Source organism: Oreochromis niloticus, linkage group LG1 (genome assembly GCF_001858045.2).
Source record: "Oreochromis niloticus isolate F11D_XX linkage group LG1, O_niloticus_UMD_NMBU, whole genome shotgun sequence".
NCBI classification, from domain to species: Eukaryota; Metazoa; Chordata; class Actinopteri; order Cichliformes; family Cichlidae; genus Oreochromis; species Oreochromis niloticus.
In genome coordinates this window covers 23,312,089-23,333,413 of record NC_031965.2, presented here as the reverse complement: position 1 = coordinate 23,333,413, position 21,325 = coordinate 23,312,089, and the positions used below count along the sequence as shown (strand labels likewise).

The 21,325-nt window shown below is 43.9% G+C and overlaps 1 protein-coding gene across 3 annotated transcripts in view; it reads left to right on the top strand.

Moving 5' to 3' along the window:
- Nucleotides 1-21,325, top strand: part of gse1b (Gse1 coiled-coil protein b) — a 163,459-nt gene that overhangs the window by 125,274 nt on the left and 16,860 nt on the right. For 2 of the 3 annotated variants that reach the window (XM_005467129.4, XM_013269755.3), the window contains 2 exons: nucleotides 13,656-13,853; nucleotides 20,759-20,967. In XM_005467129.4, coding sequence (XP_005467186.1) covers nucleotides 13,656-13,853; nucleotides 20,759-20,967 — 407 coding nt within the window. Of the gene's footprint in view, nucleotides 1-11,207; nucleotides 11,508-13,655; nucleotides 13,854-20,758; nucleotides 20,968-21,325 lie in introns of those variants that run through there. The other variant, XM_013269756.3, reaches the window with a different exon arrangement.

Sequence of the window (21,325 nt, the reverse complement as noted above, 5' to 3'; positions counted from 1 at the left end):
TCTGCCATTTAAAAGTTCTTGAAGCTTTATGCTGCGAGAGCACTTATACGAGGTTGGCATGTTTTCAGGTGTCGTTGTGCTGTTTGTCATGCTGTGGTAGCCTGCAGTGCTGTGAGTGTCTGGGGGCTAGACAGCAGCTGTGTTGAGCAGAGTGTTGGTGACAGTTTGTCTGTGGCAACAGCACCTGGCTCTGTTTAGAGAGTGATTAGGAGAGTCCCAAGCAGCTTCCTGTACTGTTTACACAAGGAGCCTGGAGTTAAAGGTGACCCACTTTGCATTTTCTTATCAACAGCCCACATTGATAGCTTTGAATAGCACAGACTGTAGAAAGGCCTTTGCATGGGTTTACATAGTTCCCTATTACAGAGAATGGGATGTGTTTTACTGGGTGAGGCTTGGCTTTTACTAGCATTACAACAATGTCCTTAGGTGGTATGAAATTGTGGGTGCATTTACCACTCTCTTTGTGTGACAGGGCTGGATTCGTCTGTGGTCCGGCTCTGTGATGGAAGAGAACACAAGTGTAGGGATGTTTAGGAAATTGAGGGCTTTTTTTCTGTTTTGTCTACATACCCTCTGCCATGTTTCCTTTCCTTCTCTGTCTTTCCCTCTCTGTGTTTTTGCCCTTCTGTATCCCTAGCTAGAAATCTCATGGGGCATGTCTTAGATTTTGTAGGTTTAACCTTGGTTTGATGGCTTTTCCCTGTGGGACGAATTGAGTTTGTGTGTTTGATTGTCTTTCTAAGAATCTCCTATTGAGTGTTTAAAAAAAAAAACTGTAGTAAATGTAAGCTGTAAATGTGATGACCAGTGAAGACAGCTGAACAAACAGGTCATAAAGTATTTATCTGAAGGGAAGACAGATGGGACGTTGGGTGAAGGACCAAGCAGACAGTTCCACAGGTAGAAAGAAGTAGTAAAGTATAGAGCCAGAGAGCCAAAAGCTTCCTGTGTCTGATGTCCTCCTTTTTTTTTCTCAGGCCTGCAACATTTTCCTCCTCATTTCCAGTAATAAAGCTACTTATTACTTTACGTGTGTGTGTGTGTGTGTTTGTTTACTCTGTGTATGAGAGCAAGCTAAACCTGCTCTGTAGAATGTGTAGAGATGCATGTCTTGTCACCCAGCACTGCTGTTAAACATTGCTTAGTTTTATTAGTATGATATGTGTGTGTATTGGTTAGTGCATGCTTTTAAAAACATTAAGGCCTTGTCATACAGCCTGGCACACTCACATGCCTTGTGACACACCACATTATTTTGAGGCTAGACAGTTAATTGTACATAAAAACAAAGGACTTCAGTAACAGTAGCCTAATTCTCCAGAAATTGATCAGGAAGGCTGTAGGAAGTGTGAAAGCTACCCGATATAAGTGCATTTAAATACGTACAGTTGTTACACTGATGACAAGTAGACGTGACTATGAGAGTTTTAATGAGAGTCTTGGCCTCAATTTGTAGACTCAAGTCCTTGTAATGAGGGTTACTTGCATAGGATCGTTTCACATTGCTAAAAAAATATTCTAAGTAGGTCTGATTTTTCAGAGGTAAAAACTAGCAGGACGTACATTGTACCTGTGTTTACATGATCAGAATAATTTGTTAAACATGGAAATTAGTGTCGGGGCATTGCTGTCCTGTATGGTGCATTCATCTATAAGAGTGGATGTTTATCACTCTCACACAAGTTAACCTTTTACCATTTTTCACCTAAAAGATGCACTTTTTTGTGCAACTTCATCTCAAGTTAAACTATAGTTTGTGTTTGGCCTTTTATCAGCTTTATTTGACAGGCACAGTGAAGAAAGGACAGGAAAGCGGGGGCAGAGAGAGAAGGGGGAAGACATGCGGCAAAAGACCGCAGGTCAGACTCGAACCCGGGCCTGGCGCTCGGCCTGTGGTCATCTGCGCACGCACTGAGCTAAACCAGCACCTGAAACTATAGTTTGTGTTTAAAAGATGGCCACAGTGTTACACATTGGCTTGGGAAGTCCCATTTTGAAGCCTCAACTTGAACACTTCATTTATTTATTCATTTGTTTTTAAAGCTGAGTAGGTCTCAGAAAAAGAGGACACAGCATGCTCATACGATGGCCATTTATCAGCCTCTGTGTAGCCATATCCTAAATCATATCCTTCTCTGTCTTCTATGTTTTTCTGTATGGGACCATAACTCACACAGTGAACATCGTGCTGTTTTAATTAAGATTTGGAAATAGAGATTGGAACTATAAACTCATTAGGAAAGTCTTTAACTAGGTCATGAATCAATCTAGAAGTATGGACTTCTATACAGTCTGTATTGTCTGTTTGCAACTAGAGGAGTATTTCTTGTGCTGGGCATTGGACGAATGTAGGTTTAAAGCATTTCTCCAGTGGCTTCACTTTATTGACCGATAGGCTCCATTAATCTTTTATACATATTATCTGACCATACCATATTTTACTTCTCGTAACTGGAAACACTTTTATTCACTTTGGCTTGATTGGAGCTTAAATCGTTGTTTTCCCCAGTTTAGTGTCACATTTTTCAGGGTTTCTTTTTCGAACATGAGGACTGTGCGGGCAATCTTTATAGATGCAAGGTGAGTCACACTGCTCTCCATTGTGGTCGAGTCCCATGCTTCGAGAGCCATTCCCTGAACTGCATTGGAGACGTATTGCTTTGGTAGCCATCGTGATTTCATTTAGACAACAGGGCGCAGTGTTCGTCTGTGGAGTAATTTCCACCAACTTTGTCACAGTCTCAACTTTGTATTCTGAAGCTTCAGTTTGGATTTGATCGCCTGAGGCGTACGATAAAAAAGAAAACATTTTCATTCACACAAGCCGCTCTTGGTACATTGAGCAGACCAAACCACCTCTTTAGATTATATGCGTATGTTTGTGTAGCTCATGTTTGCTGCTGTCGTTGTCATACCCCAGAGCCTGATAAGCACAGGCCAAATAAACACAACACAGGCAACATGAGAGCAGTAGATAAGCGAATCATACACACACTCAATACTGACCATACTTGACTATTGCCCTCACCAAGTAGAGCCTCTTTCATTAACCATTTTTTTTTTTGTACCTCAGCACAATTCACATAGCGTGTCTGTCCGTCTTGTGCTTTCTCCAGTCACACTGTAAACCAGCTTTGTGCTAAGGGCTACTCTTCAACAAAGGCCTTTTCTTCTGCTATCACATCATCATCTCTTTTTGCCTCTATCTGTGTCTGCTTCCACCTCTCTTCAACATGACTCTTTGCCTCTCTTGTTTCCTTCATTTCTGTCTTTTCCTCTGTTTCTGCGATATCTGCCATATCAGCTGACTGTCATATTGTATGTGTCTGTTTGTTAGCATGCCTCATTGTGTATGAGCACAAGGTCAGATATGTGCCTGAAGAAGTGAAGCAATTTTGCGGCCAAGTGTTTTAATCAGCTCATGGACAGAGCTGCATGCCTGTGTTGGTGGAGGCCACAGTTGCCGTGTTAAACGTGCTCTCACAGAGAATCTGGTTGCCAGCTAGACTTGTTTTATCTGGCTGATATTTGCATAACTAAAAGGGTATCCATTTTGGGAACTGTTCTTTTTGTATTTTTGTTTATATCTCAGTTTCACATCTTCCATACGCGTTGTCTCTTATCTCAGTTTCACATCAACCTTATGCGTTTCTCGTTGCATTGCAACCGATTGACATAATTTCCAATAATTTAGTGAGTGGATAACGTAAACACACAGGGGGGTACATCACTGCATGGTTTTCCCAATCTATTCAATCTCATGGATGTATGCATTATGCAATCAACTGATTTGTTGTTCTTTTAGGATGGTAAGTGAATCTCTTAAATGCTGAGTAAGCCATTGAGAAAGATCATTCCGATGTACTCAACACCTGCACAAGCACGCTGCACACTTCATTGCCTCTTAAGACATTCTGCACCACAAAATCTGTGGATCGGTGCGAGCCAATCCAGTTTTTTGTTACATTTGCACAGTACCATGACAAGTACAGGCACCTGTGTTTTATGTGCACACAGAGCACAAACGGATGTTTACATTGAACAGAAAGTTTAATATACTTGAATGGTTTAATTCTATGACTAATAATGATTTCTTCTCATGCACACTTTTAAAAGAAAATTATAAAAATGTAAACAATAAAATATAATGCAATTTATAAAGATTTATAAAGGCCAAAGGTAAAAGTTTGGTCATTTTAAAAAAAAAATAAAGAAAAAAAAGGATAAGAAAGGATAAAGAAACTAATTTGAGAAACTGGAACCTGACAAAGTGTTGCATGACTAAATTGACTGATCAGTTGTCAAAATAATTGTTGTCAGCTGTTTTTCTTTTGGTTAAATAACCAAGTAACAACTGACTAAATGTTTCTGTAAGCTTGTGTAACTGTTCTAATGATCTGTAAGATTAAAGCTAGATTTTCCCTGTGCTAACTAGATAAGTCATGAACATTTGCACTTTTGAACCTCTTTTTGCATTCTTTGTGGGTCTGATCTTAAAGCACACAGTTCGCTGTTCCAGCTAATAAACAAGCAATGCTCATATTCATTGTAATATTACTGAGAAATTTTTATTTGAATTTTTAAGCACTGCAAGAGCCATTGTGATTAATCTGGACTGACCCTCGAACATTGTGAAATATTAAAATCACTTTTTAAATGAATGACTGTTCTGCAAATGGTGTACTTGTCAAGTACTTGAGAGAATCAAGGACACCACAAGTCTCAGCTCTGTGGCAAAGCCTTGTTTTTGTGGCTACTCACAAAGATTTGGCCATGGTGACAGTGGTTTGCCTTCTTCGTGCTTGCCTAGAGAAGAGAGGTTCACTCGTCAAACCGTGCAGCATCCACACATTTGGACACGCATGCACGACCAGGAACACACACCAATTATACCAATTACAAGATTACAACAGGCCAACTCTCAGCAACAGCTATGGAAAGTCAAGTGGGTGCTGTGTGCATGTCTGTCTCTGTGTGTGTCTGCTTGTGTGTGTGCGGTGGTGCCGCTTGGGAGTCAGGGCCCATGCAGAGCACTTGCAGTGCTAATTAGGCAACCACAACCCAGAAGAGTACATCACAGAGAGAATAGAAAAGGGAGAGCGGATGAAGTGAGGAGTGTATGTAGGGAATCCAGCAAAAAAAAACCAAAAACTGTGCTCATCTCCCGAGGAGGCTTGTGGAGGGAGATAAAGAGAGGAGGAGGGAGCAAGCTGAATGATGATAACAACCAAAATATGTTACATGCAATGATGTCCCCAAGCACTGAGAGTATCACAGTTCAGAACAATACAATTTATTCAGGTTTGTGGGATATATAGGTTGTCTGCTTATTTGTGAGCGTTGTGTGTGTCATCTGTGCCTGTGTACGTATTGTTTATGTGGCTAAAAGTGCACTAAAGAACCACACAGGTGCAGAAAATACTATAAGCTCCATGGCAGATTTTTGTCTTTTGATTTTTGAGTTCATGTGTGGGAGATCTGTAACATTTGTAATGTCACCCTCCCTTTTTCGGAGCCAATCTGTCACCCTTTTTCAGTCTCTGTAACAGGTGAGGTTGATTAAAAGAGCGAGTTGGCAGGACATGGTAATATCTGAGCTAACAGCCTCCATGCTTTCTGACGAACAGCTGGGCTGGGGCTGAAGCAGGCCCTCTCATCAGGGGAGCAGCAAGGCTGTGTCCCCCTCAGCAAGAGGCTGCAGAGGGCACAGCCATACAGACAGCAGCTTGACTCCTGGGGCATCGACCACAAAGAGCCAGAAACACAGACAGGAGGCTCTTGTGCGTGTTTGTGTGGCTGAATGTGTATCTCTGCATGTGTGTGTTCACACTCTCTAAGCAGCATTGTGAAGCGTAACCAGACTGTTCTGTCATACGCCCACGCTGGTGTCTCCGAGAACACAACTACACACTCCCAAGATGACATGCGCTCACGCGCGCACACACCACCACAACCCCAGCCACCCCTACCACAGCCGCTATGTAATTAACAGACAGAGGAAATGGCACTGTTGGGGTGGGTAAGTCGGATGCAGGGAGGAGGAGAGGAGAGAAAATCATCTCAGCTCGTGCCTGCCCCGAGGACACACTGTTTCTCTGTGGCTGTGTGTGCGTTGGAGAATTGAAGAGAAGAAGGTGAAGAGAGGGAGAGAGATGCCGGCTGGTCTTTTGAAATCTCTGTGTTTTTGTTGCTGGCTGCTGGAAGGCAGGTTGGGGGTGGGGTGAAAACAGTGAGTGTACGAGAGGAAGAGAAGTAGGAGGTGAGGGATGAATAATAAGGTGTTCACACACATGCACGTTCACGTACACAGCCGTATCATTTAAAGCCACACAACGTAGAAGACAGAAAGACTGCTCTCTTTGCTTGTTGCACAGTGGTGTCTGCGTGCTTGTGTGTTTAGGTGTGTGTGTGTGTGTGTGTGTTCAGGACAATGTGAGCAAGCCAGGTCAGAGAGAGATGTACTCTGTTCTCTGCTGTAGCTCCATAATGGAGGCCTGCTGTATAATGACAGCTCAGACACAGGCAATGCTGTCTCCCTCTCTTTCGGTTTCTTGATTGATCTCTCGCTCAGCCCCCACCCTCACCCCACCCCCTCCTCCTACACCACCACTTTTTTTTCTTCCTCTGTCTTGGTCTTCCTTTTCTTCTTCCATCTTCCTCCAGTGGAACTGTCGCCTTTGATTCAGCTTCTCTGCAGCCACAGCGCTTCTGTTTCAGGATTTCTCTGATATTAGGTTTTTGTCTTTGGTATGGAGTGAAAGAGATGGCACTCGTAGGGGTGTGTGTGTGTGTTTATGTGCCCGTCTATGGAAACACACACACACATCGGTTGTATCGTGCCTGAGGGTAGACTACTCTGACATCTCATCTAAGAAGTCAAACAAACTTGGAACTACCTGAGCAGGTTTATCCTGCTGTGCTCCTGGATAGTCTGCGTATGTGTGAATGTGGAGGTTTATGTGTGTTCACGAGTGAGAATGAAACATACATCTGTTTGTGTCTGTTTTCAGATATGAGTCTGGATAGCAGACTCATATCTGTGAGCATTTACAACCACCTTTGATATTATGTCCTTGGTCAAGTGGCTTTTCTTTGTTTTGGAATACCTGCCTGTGACGTTAAAGATCATCTTTTTTTGGTCAACCTTTGCTGTTTATGGATACATGAGTACCATTTATAAACAGTATATCACTCAAAGTGTAGATTTAGTTAGCCGCAGAGTTATGTTTCCTGTTGCTATGCAGTCTTTTTTGGCCGGCTTTAGGCACATGATAACTTTGCAGTGATAGCAGCTATTATGCTCATATTACATCCTGTTTAGCTAGGTTGGTTTAATCTTAATTGCAGCTTACTTAACTGCTGTTTTGTGAACCCTCGTTTGTCTCCCTTGTGTCTTTAATCTGAAGTTTCTTTCATGTTAAACTTCTTACATAGCTCCCTGTCATCTATTTCATCCTCCTGTCAGCACATCTTGTGCTACCTTGAGCTTCTGTCAACCAGTCACGATGACATGTACTCATCAAATTGACTCTAAATCCATCCTCTGTCAGTGTCTGAGCTGCTAAGGCTAAAGGTTTGGTCAGACGTGCACTGCAGCCCTGAACCTTTGTAGTAATAACCCAGAACAGTTACATATGAGGGCGCCATTTTCCAAATAATTCGGGTCAAGTATTAAATGGACTTGATTCTTCGTGCTTCCTAGTACAGAATCAGTCGGATGTCTGAATGAGCCAGTGTGTGAATAGAGTAAGTAACTGTTTGGAGAACTCGTAGTGAGTGAGTGGGCACTCTGTGTCCTGTCTCCTTGTCTCTACCCAGGCGCCACCTCTTATCTAAACCTATATATTTCCACTAGTGATGCAGACTATTTCCTGTTGTCCGTTTGTGAAAGAGGCCATCTTTGGGCAAAGTCTAAACTTGATTTTCTCGACTTTGTCTGAAGTTAGGTGTGACAGTCTAGCTGATGCATGCTTTCCCTCTGAGAATTGCCATCAGTTTTTAATAACTCTGCTGAGCAAGTCTGATTAGAGCCCATAATGTAAGTAAAGAAGAATTTCCCTCTTACTTTTGGGCGAGATGCTTAGCTGATGACATGCATGAGGCACGTCTGCAAAAACTGAACTAAACGCACGTCACTTGGAGTTCAATCATTCCATTAAAATCTTGTTCACTGTTCCTTATTCAAATATTTAATGCTGGCCTGTTGACCAAAAAACAAATATCAAATGTCCTTTACTAATCAGGGAACAAACTGTGCTAGACTTCATTTAGCCTTGAAGTAGTGGGAGTAAATGTTTGCGTTGTATTGACAGATATAGCTCTGATACTACATCGTACTACATCAAAGAACAGATTATCAGAAACCAGCGTTCATGGTGTAGGCGAAAATAAGAACTGGGATGTTGAAGTGGAACACAACAGCAGACCACACAGCTATATTACATTAGAGCTACAGAAGTACTCAAAGCTGAGCACAGCAAGGCTTTTAGAAATTGTGCTTCAGTCGCCTGCCCGACCACATGTATTGAGCCAACTGGTTTATTGTAATGACATTTTTATTGCTCATTTTAAGCGAGACACTGACCGGTTTGGCTCTGTTCCTAAACAGAGCCACAATATTGTGGCACGACTGAAGTGTGCTTTACCATGCCTCTAGAAAAGAGGCATCTGCTGCCTGAGTGAAGTAAAGCATGGAAACGCACTAGTTGTCATGTGTCAGTTGGCAGTACAGTTTCAGTCCGTGCTGTATTGGACTTGGCCAAGACAGGTTGGTGACTGGATCAGATAGATGGGCCAGCAGAACGGCACTGCTAGTTTTAACAAGCTGATAGGCAAATCCCTTCCTGGTTAAAGATTAACCACTCGCTAGAGCTGCCACTGCATTATCTCTCTACTGGCCGGGGCATACAGTAGCCAAGAGGATTTACGTTCTGTGTGTGTGTGTGTGTGTGTGTGTGTGTGTGTGTGTGTGTGTGTGTGTGTGCGCGCGCGCATGAAAGCGTAATCTGCATTCCAACCAGCAAAAGGGTGGAACTGTGTGTGTCAGTGTGTTTGTTTGACTATGGGAGTTAGTGATCTGCTTCTCTCCCAGCTGGGTGTTAAAACAGTGTGTTTACTGTATGCCATTTAGCAGTCAATCTGTTCTGTGTGTGTGTTTGTGGGTGCGTAGAATCATGTTTGTATGTAGCCTGTTGTAATCTACATTCTTTTTTCAGGGCTTTGTATTTGTTTTCCCTTAGGGCGTAACAGAAAGGGTTAATTGCATCAGTAAGCTTGGTGTGTAATAGACTCCTTTAACCCTTGGCTTGTCAGAAAAACTGCTCAGCGTTTGCCCCAGTGTCAATAGATCTAATTTATTCATATCTCTGTAAATGTTGCGTTAACATCCTTAACCTTGGTTTGTCCTTCTCTTAATCCACAACGATATCATTAAAATGTATCCATTTTCTTTTGTGTATTACTGGATTAAAGGACTGTGACATATGCTGTTTTACTGACAGAGGATTCCCCTGATTGATTGTTAGACAATGCCATCTGCTGGTTGTTTGAAGAATGAAAGGCCCAACACTGCACACACTGAGCGTGTTGTAACTGAGTGATGTTAAGAAATGACAGCAGGCCCACTTATCTGGAAATTCAAGAGACATTACTCATGCTTTCCTTAGATCATCGTCTTCATCATCACTTAGTCTGAAAATAGAGCCTACACGGCTTGTGCATGGCTTGTGTTTTTCCAGTTTAGAAAGAAATATGATAATAACACTATCACTGATTTTTGCATGACTTGTAATCGTTACGTATGTTAAAGTAGTAGGTGTTTATCTGTCTTGTTGTTGGAAGCTAACTGGGAAAATGCCACTGTTTGTTTTCCATTTCTGGGTATTTACTTTACTGGACGAGAGATGGTGGTGACAGGAAATGAGGGCAGACTGATACGGGGATAGATTGTGTGTGTATGCAACAAAGCAAGACTTAAACCATGAGAAAAGGATTCCTTATGAGTTATGCTACTCATGACTGCTGGTAGATTACTCAGAATGTAGAAGCATAAGCCCCCCACCCCCCACCCACCACCACCACCACCAATCTGTGATAGGATGTGTTGTTCAGAACCAGCTGGTTGATCTTCGTGGTTTTAGACAAAAAATGGAAGAGAGAGCCGGAAACAGCGGTGACTGTGGTGGTCCTGTATTCACAAGGGACAAACTTCTCTGGAGGAACGGAGAGGATTTCTGGGAGGTGGCATTTGGCGAAACGCTGGCCACTATGTTGTTTTAACCCAATGATTGTATCTCTCGCTCACTTGCTCCTTCACTGTTCTGAGAAAAGTAGCAAGTGACGGAAGGAGGAAATGACTAAAACAACTCATTCACACCCCTGCAATGACAGCAGGACAGAAAGAGGGGAAGTCAAACCCACACTTTTACCCTTTTCCTGAGTCCTCCACCCCAACCACTATTACGCATTAGGCTCCCCCACCCTGGTAACAGCTCTTTTTAATTGTAGCATACTGTGTGTTTACTCAAAGGAAACCTCTGTGTGTGTTGTAAAGGTTACATTGCACATACATTTTTTTCGGTATGACATCCTCATTTGTGTGAAATGCTAAAGATTCGTGTAAAAAAGAGAAGAATGTTTTTTTTTTTTATGTATTTGCTTTGAAAAAGCCTTAGTTTCACTTTAATTTGAGAATTTTCTATTGTGGAAAATGTGAATAAAGCAAATTGAACTGAATTGAATTGAGGCTAATATTTTACAAAAGAGTTTCTGTGTTGTGCTGTAGGGCTTGACACAGGCCAGGGCATGTTCTTTCTTTCTTTCTCTTAACTTCTTTGTATTTGTCTTAAGAAAAAAAGGGAGCCTCGCATATTTCACCTACCTGCTCCCCCTCCATTCATGTATATGCATACACGACCCCACACGCACACGCTTCATGACGCTTGCCAGCAATGGGGTCAGATGTGATGACCGGCTGAGCACCCTTCCCTGTTTCTCCTCCTCCTCCGTCTCCTCCTTCTCTCCCCTCCCCCTCCTCCAATTCGCCTTTGCAGGGCATGCATGCCTGTGTCTGTTATCTACAAATGGCTGAGGAATTATAGGTTGAGAAGGGTGGAGGAGGAGTGAGGGAGACTGTGGGGAGGGGGTGGGGGTGAGGTCATGTGACATCGCAGCAGCTGCTAGCCTAAGAATTTCTGTTTTCTCAGTTAGAGAGAGAGAACGAGCGAGAGCACGGAGGGGAGAGAGAGGCGGCGTGCGTAGTGTGTTGCTTTGTTAGATAAGCTCTACATGGTCTTTGTGAGCTGCGGTGCGAGAGACAGGAAGGCAGCCGGGCAGGCAGGGAGCGAGTGGACGGGCAGGACGAGAGAGATAGGCGGAGAGTGAGTGAGAGAGAAGGGAGCAGTAAGATGGTGTGTGTCCTGGCACTCGTTACCGGCGCGCACTGGGCTGGGCTCAATGAGAAGATGCAGGCATGGGAGATCCAGGCGGCTCCACTCCTTTGTGCAGTAAGAAGCTTCGATCACACTTTTTTATCTGTGAGGGGGGTTCTTGAACCGCTGCGAGAACTCCGGATGTGCGCCTCTGCGTGTATTTGTCAGGCTGCGTGCTTGTTCATCTCTTCTTTCACTGCTACTCACAGTTGTTTCTGTTTGTGCTGTGGTTTATATGTGTGGTTGATACAGTCAACCATAAGCTGCTGTCTCTGTAGTTACTCATTTAGAAAAAGTTCCTTGAATATGTCCTCCTGACTTTGTCGGACTTTCCCTAAATAGGGAGGGAAGAGTAGCACGCTATTGTCTTAAGTCACGTTACTGGAATGGAGTTGAACTTGGTGTGTGCTTTTGCTTGTTTGCCGGTCTGTCACCAGGCTCTGTGTGTGTTACTTTAGTGATTCCATTATTAATTGTTTGCTGGGTTCATTGAAAGTGCACTGGGTAACTGGGAGGTTACAGGCAGGACAACTTGAGAGGTGTTGGGAATGCTATTCACTCTCTCATGCCTGACTTGCCACTGTGTGTGTATCCACTTGAAAACACACACACACACACACACACACACACACACACACACGGTGCTCTGCTTCTGCTCTCTTCTCAGAAGGAAAAATGATCTTTTTATAGCCCTCTCAGGCTACATCCACAATAATACATTTTCACTTAAAGCAGTGTTTTTGAAATGAAAACAATCTCCGTTGTGCACACTTTCAGAAATGGTCTTCAGCTTTACTAACCTAACTGCAAATCACATTGACCGTTCACTGGACAGGCGTGTGTGTTTTTAAACATGAAATGCATAAAAGTCACTGAAAATAACAAAAAAGTATAAGACCGGAGTGACAGGAGTACCCACACAAGGAAAATATAATCCTAAAATGAATGGGAGCTGTAAAATTTTAGCTGAATTTTTGTGACTGATAAGATCTAATCGGTAAACAAACGTGGGCATTTGCACCATTGTTTACAAAGGTTTCTGTTTCTGCCCAACCAAATCCTGGAGTTTTTATACTAAACGCAGGACAACTCTGTTCCAAGAACGTTTTTTTGTTTTCGGAGGCCAAAATTACCCGAGTAGTGGGGATGCTAGGCTTTAATATAGAAAAAGTACCCTTAAAAGTGAAAATGTACCTTTGTGGCTCTGCTAGGCTTCTGCGGAAAACTGAGATCTGAACTTTCTTGCCAAACTGCTATTGATATACTTTTTAGTAAGCAGATCTTAGTCATCATGTTCATTGAAAGTTCATTTTAAATGTTGTTTTTAAGGGAGAATTCAGAACAACTGTGTGTATGTGTGCTATTGTTTATGTAACAGAAGATATTCGAGTCTGAAGCTAAACTGTCCTCCGAGCCTTCCTTTGTGTGTCCGTCTGCGCGTGTATGTGTGTTTTGCTTGAGCACGCAGGGGTATCAGACACCGCTCTGGCATTTAGGGATTCCACTGACCGTGGGGCTGTCAACATGGTGTCACTTTTCAACACACACACACATACACAGGAAGGAAGGAAAGGACAGACCCTCTCAACCCTCCTCACCCTTTCTAACCCCTTCAGCCATCAAAGCTTCTTCTAACCCAGACTGCCATCAATTTCACTTTTATATTAAGTCTGTTTCTCTTTGCAACGCAGCATTTTCTTTTATTGGTAGTGTTTTTTTGTTTTGTTTTGTTTTGTTTTGTTTTTTTCAATCAAGCTCAGTGTCAGTGTGAGAAACATTTTCTTAAGTGATGGTTATGTGAGGGAACCAAAAGGCACTCTGAATATTTTCGTGCTGATTTTTTTTAAATAAATATGATATTTCTATTTAAAGGTAGTGACGTTGGAGCATGCTCAGTAGAGGAGCTATGTAAACTCTATGACCGTGGACCTCTGGCACACATGCAGTCAACTGCAGCTCTTTGAGCAAAACAAAGAGTGACCTGCCCTCCTAACCTCTCACCTCTGACCCTATGCCATACAGCCAAAGCCCCTCTGCACCTCAGCCCCTCACACCACCGATCCCCCATCCTCTCCAGCTGTCACAAACAGAAACCCAGCACCACACGCTGTATTTTTATTTACACAAATCCTCATGCCTTGAATTTTTTTCTCATTCTTTAATGGAAATGCAGTATTGGTCCCTAATACTTTTCCATTCTCTTCCTTTCTTCTTCATTTGTAGGCATGAGCCATGAGCCAAAGTCACCATCATTAGGAATGATCTCCACGGCGACCCGTACCACGGCGACGGTCAGCCCTCTTACCCCGTCACCTCTCAATGGCTCTATCGTAGCCAATGGAAGCCCAGCTGCCCAGTCAACTCATTCGGGATTTGCTGCAGCCCTCCGTAAACTGGCAAAACAGGCAGAAGAACCGCGAGGTAAAGCCAGCCGGCCCATATGACAGGGATGTTACACTGAACTGAAATTTGGACAGTTAATTTGAATTCTCATCTAAAATCTGATCTGTAGTGCCGTAGGAAGAGTTCCTTTCACATAAAGAATGATGGCACATTTTAGCATTATACATGGTGGGCCTGGCTCAGACCTACATTGCAAATTGGAGAGAAATAGTGAAACAGGGAAGTTTATGTTTTCTGCATAGAATGATTTGGTTCGTATTATTATTTTTATTGAGGGAAATCTTAATAGTTTTGTATGCACTATCTGAGTAGTGTAAATTTACAGACCAATATATAGTCTTTATTTAAATGTGAGCATTTCCTGTTGTGTTTTTCACTTTAAAAATGATGTTTAACTGTTAGCAATGGAGTAGCCTCGATATGGTCATATCAGACAGACGGTGCTTTTAAAAGATATGAAGCTAAAGGGGCTTTTCTCAGACAGAAGGTGAACTGAGTGGCAGAAGCAAGACCCAGTGTGAGTAAACTAAGGGTCATTTTGAACAATGATTCATGCAAATCAACTCTAGCATTCCAGGAAATTACATAATAGGTCCCCATACAACGTGAAGGTTACAGTTTCTAATTTGGGTATTAAGGTCAGACTGTAAAATGGTTAGCTGAAAATATTTTGGTAATACCAAACCCTGTTCCCAGGTGTGTCTTATATCTTAATCTTGCTTCACATAGCCATACTTGTTAGACTTGGTGTTTTGCACCTCCTGTAAGCTGTCTGTGTGGTTGTATATTTAGCCTTTTTGTGTCCACATATATATACATATATATATATGTATGTATATATGTGTGTGTTTAGAGAAGTGCTCATATTTGTGCATGCGTGCATACTCCAAGACCAGTATAGCTGTGTTCAACTGTTATTAGCAGTATAGGGATATCCACATAGGGTTAAATTAGTTGGTGTCCCCACAGAGGCTGGTATGAAGGGAGCCACTCTAGCTGACCCACTTAATGTGCTGTATGTGAATCCATGTACACTTGGGCCTGCTTGTCAGTGTGTGTATCTTGACTCTCCAACTCGCTGTCATATATACTTCCTTATCAGTGGTTACACACATGAAACTTCACTAGAATTGCTCTGTTGGAGCTGTATGAATGTGAAGTAACCACTAAGTGGTTTAGTTGCTTGTTAATAACTGTAAACCAACCAGAATTGGCTCTTCAAATGTTTCATTTTAAATGTTTTTGTGGATTTTTGCTAGTAGATTTCTGGCTTTGTTTTTTGTTTGTTTTTTTCATTTTATGCAAAACTAGTCTCTCTACTACGTAGACCCATGCAAATATGTCTTAAATACGTGTACCCGAGTGTCACCGGTGCATACGTAAACATACAAATAAGGTTATAAACCACAATCTACACAAGAGAACCTCAATAGCACGACACTTATTTGTGAGTGTGTGTGTGTGTGTTTGTATATGTGGCTCTGTGCCTTGGCTCCAGAGAGGCTCAGCTACCCCAGCTGTCCACCCTTGCTCTGGCTCCTAAATCAGATGGTCCCCTCCTTTCTGGCTGTCCCTGGACACCTTGCTCCCCAGCCCACTACAGTATGGGACCCAGAGCCCTGCAGAGGATTTATTACACTCATAGAGAGCACTCAGACCCAACCTCTCCTCACCTCCCCCTCAGTACTTCTTTCCCATCAACTCTCTTCACTCCCTCCACCCTGCATGCCAGCCCCTTTACTTTGTCACAGTTTTATCTCTCGCTCTGTCAAACACTGCCTTTTCATTTTTATTGTGGACTCCTTTTTATAAATGCAGCTTTTCCCTTATCTTTGTTACATGGCCCCCTTTTCTTAGTTGGTAGAGTACACAGGGAAAGCAAAAATACAAGTTCTTGTGTGTTTCTATTTTTTGTTGTGTTAAAAGGTGAAAAAAGTGTGTCTACTTCCATCTGTAATTCACAATCTACCAAGACAGAGAGCTTCTGTCTGTCTCTGTCATACAAATACTAGATCCTGTCTGATAAAAACTTCACCACCGTTTTATTAAAAGAACAAAAAAGAAATCCCCTTTATTATTTTGAGGCCTGCTGACTGTTTCCTCGTTGAAGTAGGATGTGACATGTCAGTGAGTCAGCCATCAGGCATAAGGGCTGACTGCCTGTGTTAGGAGCACCATCTCCAGGGTGGGCAGAGAGACACGAGTCCCCCTGAAGCTCAAGTCCCTTCTCTGTCTGCAGAGCCTGTATTTATACAGAGCACACACCCAGTCACCCCACACATACAAACAGTTGCCTTTTCAACTGTGTAAGCCTCGTGATTTCTTTGCATGCTGCAGCCTGCTGTCCTCTCATTACCTTTTGACTCAGCCTCTCTTTCTCACTCACCCTCTGTTGATGCTGTGAGGTAAATAGTGCAGTATATACGAGGTGCCATGACTCAGTGTCCTCAGGTCTGAAGGAATTAGTTAGATTTGAGTACAAGTATCACTGCCACCGGCTGCTGAACTGATTTAAGACCCTGAGCACGACTGCTGTTTATATACAAACCCACACACCCATTCACGCGCACACACAGACACATACATTGTCACTTGTCTGTGGCGAGTATAATGAATAGCTCTGTGTACTGAGTGCTGCGTTGAAGAGGGGAGGTGATGGATAATGAGTATCGGAGCAGCATAAAGGACACACTCTCATCCAGTGCACACTTGCTTGAAAACACACACATATGCTCACAAATGCACACAGACACAGTTAACACACTGCCTCAAAGAGGCAGACCTGCTGATATCTGATTAATTAGGCAGCCCTGGGTTTAATCTTCTCTGTTGTTTCTTCTTACTCACTCATAGACACATAAACACCACAAGAGTTTCATGGCTGTGTCCAAACCAACCGTAGTGCACTGCCTGGAGAGAACATGAAGAGAGGGAGAATAAAGGTATACAAGATAGTTGGAATGAGCTGGCTGGATAAAAGAGGGATAGGAAGTAATTAGTAGATTTGTGAAGAACCTGGGGTGTCGGTCATATTGTGTGTATCTGTGTGTGTGTGTGTGTGTGTGTGTGTGTGTGTGTGTGTGTGTGTGTGCGTGTGTGGCCCGAGGCTTCCCTTGTTTCTGGGAGCCCAGAGCATGCTGGGACAGCGGGGCAGTGTGTCTATGACCTCTCCATCTGGAGCCTGCCTGGAGCTCGCACAGCCTCGCTGTGCTCAGTGTGCGTGTGTGTGTGTTTCTCAAAGGCAAAACACTGCAGGCCGTGACTGTCCCTGAAACACTTACAAACAAGCTTATTTCCGTCCCCCTTCTTCCTAACTCTCTCTATACACAGCAGCCTTACACCTCTCATGATTTCGGAGCGGCATTCAAACGTAATGTACCGTTTGCACCGTCAGCCGAAGGGACAGAGGATAGCTCCTCTTATTTCCATCCGCCATCTTGTACCGTCTTCCTTTCTCTCGCTGGCACAGCAATACACACTGTGTGCCTCTCCCCTCCCCCAACACAGCGATGCAGATTACAGGCTTTGTGTTGTGTTGTCAGTGCATGGCCAAGACTGTAGTAGCAGGTGTGTGCAGTGTTTTTGTGTATGCGTGTGTTTGTGTGTGAGAGTGCACGTGTTGAGGCTTGCGCTAGTGCATGCTGGTGAGGCGGCATATGGATGCAGGGTTGGCTGGGCACTGCTATGCACACCAGGTGTGAAATGGACTGTTTAATTAAGTGCTGATGTTGTTGTAATGCATGCTGGGAGGAAGGAGGGTGGAGGACGAGGTGTGGGCTGGGTGGAAAGAGAGCAGATTCTGTTTGGCTGTCTTGACAGGGGTGTTGCTGGTGAAGGGGGCGGCAGAGGGTTGGTGGGTGCCATTTGGCAACACTGAAAGATTTTTGTGTTGTGTTGAATACTGAAGAGTTGTGTCAACTTTTGCACTTTTTCACTGGGTCATTGGTCTGCCCAGGAACACCTCTGACTACGACTTAGTTTGTTTATTGCTTCTGTTGGGTGCATCGTATGTGTGTGCATGATAGTGCAGCTCAGCTTGAGCGGTCAAGTGTGGAGGCAGTCTGGGAGAGTGGGACTGGTAATAGAAGAGGCGATAGAGAAAGGAGCCTCACATTAATCACACGCAGCTTGGGACTAAGACAGCTTTCTCTCCCTTTCTGTCTTTTCCTTGCTCTTTCTTTCTCTACCGTCTCCTACGGCTTCTCTTTTTCTTTTTCTGCAACCCCCCCCATTCAACCCCGTCATCACACCACACACACCACGATACACTGAGCAAGTGACAATCAGTACTGCTAATGAAGTGAAGGTTGAGAGCTGATGAGCCTGTTTTAGACCCTGGGGAAAACAGCTTGTGCTTTATTCCTCCTACTCCTGCCTCTTCTCGCTCCCTGCAGGGTCACCATGTATGGCCATCTCCCCTCGGTATAGGTAGAATGGCAAATAACAACCAGGTTAGTGCCAGTCACACACCTCATATATATGATTTTTTTTTTCCTCCTATCATATGCCCATAGTAATGTGGGGAAAACCCCCCCCACATTGATATGGAAATTTAAGGAAGGAGGGTGAAAATGGTACACATTTAAACATGCAGCCCCTCTCGTAGACATCTCCAGTTGCTATTGCTTGTTGTAAGTACTGTGTGTTTATAAAAATTGTGCATCGAGCCTGACAGATTTACGTCTGCTTGGCAAGCGCTGTGTTTGACGAACAGAAGGAAAACGAAGGAGGGTGTATGAAAAGTTGGTAGGTGGGTGGTGGTTGCATGGGGTGTTGTTAAAGAGAAGGAGGGGGGAACGATAGAGGAATAATAGCTGTTTGTGGTCTTTGTGTACGAGTGTGCGTATGCATCGCGGAAGGACGCTTAGAAGAGCACATCAATTCTGCAAGCTGTAAGAAGAGAATGAAGCCGTTTGGTAGAAGGCACTTGTCTCTTTTATTTCCTCCTCACCCTCACGCGCTTCTCTTCCTGCTCTCTTATTTAGTCTGCCCTCCTCTTCTCTGGTCTGCTCTGCCTCTACATGGAAAAGGAGGAGGAAGGGGGTGGGATGAGCGAAATAGATGGAGTATAGGTCTGTTGCTTAGCACCCCCAACTTCCCCCTTCCATGCATGTACACACACACACACGCACACACACACCTCTTCCATTCCTCCAGCTTTATTTGTTCCCCATCCTTGTGTATGCATGTTGTGAGCGTGTGATGAGTGAAAAGGCTGTGACACTAGAGCTGTATTAAGTGTACCTCCATTCCCCAGGCTGAGTGGGCTGCTATTGATTGGCCTTGTCTTGCAGGGTAGAGTAATGGCTCTCTGAGGTGAGGGGGGAGGATTAGGCCACTAATTGCCATTGTGCAGACAAGATATGACTGCCCCCCCCAGCAGCAGCCCCACCACCACCCACTCACCCATCTGCACCCCTTATCTCTCTGCTTTCTTTTCTGCTCCTATTTTTCGCCTCACCTCACGCTCCTTTTGCACACTCACTTTATTTTCTCTCCCCCCAAACGCTCCCCATCTACTATTGTTTTTCACTTTCGTGTCTCACTTCACATGTATCATCAACCATCTTCTGCTCTCACATAGCCCCCCCCAAAAAAACCCTAACACTGCCAGTCTTACCACCACTTCCCCTCACACACAGATTTGATTTATCAGATTCTCTGATTTTTCTCTAGACGTTACCTCGCTGCATTTATCGATTCTTTCCATTATTGAGTAGTATTAGTCAGAGTTAAGTACTTGAAATCAGTCAGTGTCCTGGCCACACCTACCGTAAGCTGACGCTGTCTGTTAGGTTTTGTTGCCATGGAAACCAACGCAGGGAAGAAATGGCTGTTGAGCAAAGATCTGCTGGGGGTTTTTTTTTTGGTTTTTTTTTTTACAGGAAGCAGCCCTGAAACTGGCCTGAGGTTTCAGCTGCTTTTTATTTTACATGTCTGCACGTAAACAGTCTAACGCACAAAAACACTCGCGCATGAGTGCTCATCATTGCAGTCTTTTTGTTTTTTCCTTTTTCTTTTTTACACCACCAAAGTGTGTGTCCCATAGAGAGGTTTTGACCCAGTTTGACTGCGTAATGCTGTGGTTGCTCTTGAGTGAAAGAGACATACAGCAATACTGTCCTGTCGAAGAGAAAGAGGATGTTGGCAGAAAAGGGGAAGAAATTAAGATTAAATGGGCAAAACATGAGTATCCTTTAAAACAAAGGAAAAAAGAAAAGAAAAGGAAGACCCAACAAACGCTGTAGCCTGCTGGTGAGGAGGTAAAGTTGGAGGGATATAGAAAAATGTGACCGTATCATAGGAAAGATTTGCAACTAGAGGGAGAAAAAGCAAAATGTGTAGAAAGCAAGGCATGTGACCAGACCGTGACCCTGCGCTACAGGGTTTCCCTAGAGGGCTTTGTTAATGTGGCACAGCTACAGTGGAGCAGAGAAGCTCATTGGGCCAGCTTTTCACCACCTGCTGTGTGTGTGTGTGTGTGTGTGTGTGTGTGTGTGTGTTCATATGTATATGTGTGGCGGGGGGGATTTCTGTCTTTGGCTAAAAGCGCCACATACATACAGTATGGTGGTTGAAGCTGTATTCTTGTAGTGTGTGTGAATGTGTGTTCTGCATGTGAAGGCTGTGTGACTCTCACAAGGCTGCTCATCCTGATCACTGTCACTTCATAATAGGGGCCTTGGGCTATCCATCTGGCCCTCAGTGTGTATATGTGTGTGCTTACGTGTGTGTGTGTGTGTGTGTGTGTGTGTGTGTGTTATCCATTGCTTTTGTAATGTTCCAACCCCTTTTTTCATTCCCTTGTGAAAAAGCTACAGAATCATGTTAATTTTACCTTTTACCAGCAGAGGAAAACTGGACTGTCATCTTATTTCTTACAGACTTTGACTGATCCTACTTTTGTTTATTTGTTTCTCCAGCTGCATCCTCCATCAGCAGTGAGTCACCACCAGTGTCTTCACCAGCCACCAATCACAGCTCTCCAGTCAGTACACCCAAGAGGGGTCCTCTTGGTCCTGGTCCTGTCCTGGTACCCCCAGCAGGCCACACTGTGCCAAACACTCCACCTGTAGTCACCATTGCTCCAACAAAGACCAGCAACGGCCTATGGAGAAGCGAGGGGCGCCAGGTAAATATTTCTTCACTGTGGCCGTTTGTATTTTGTATATGTACATGGGTAACATAGATGCCCTGTCTATAAAGGTCTCATTTCCCACCACCAACTAATGGCTTTGTGCGTTAAACATTGCCAGCTGCCACTGGGACATCGAGGTGACAGCCTCAATGGCCGATAACATCTGTGCCCCTTCGCCCCCTCTCCCACTTGGCCCTTAGACCAGCCCAACCACAGTCCCAGGCTTGGGCCTCCCGTAACCACTCAACCTCTCCACCAGCCTCACCCCTTTCACCCAAGCAGTCAAGTGCGTCGTCTCCCTTGTCAACCTGGCACCCACTCATAGTGGGGAAGAGAGAAAGAGGGAGAGCTG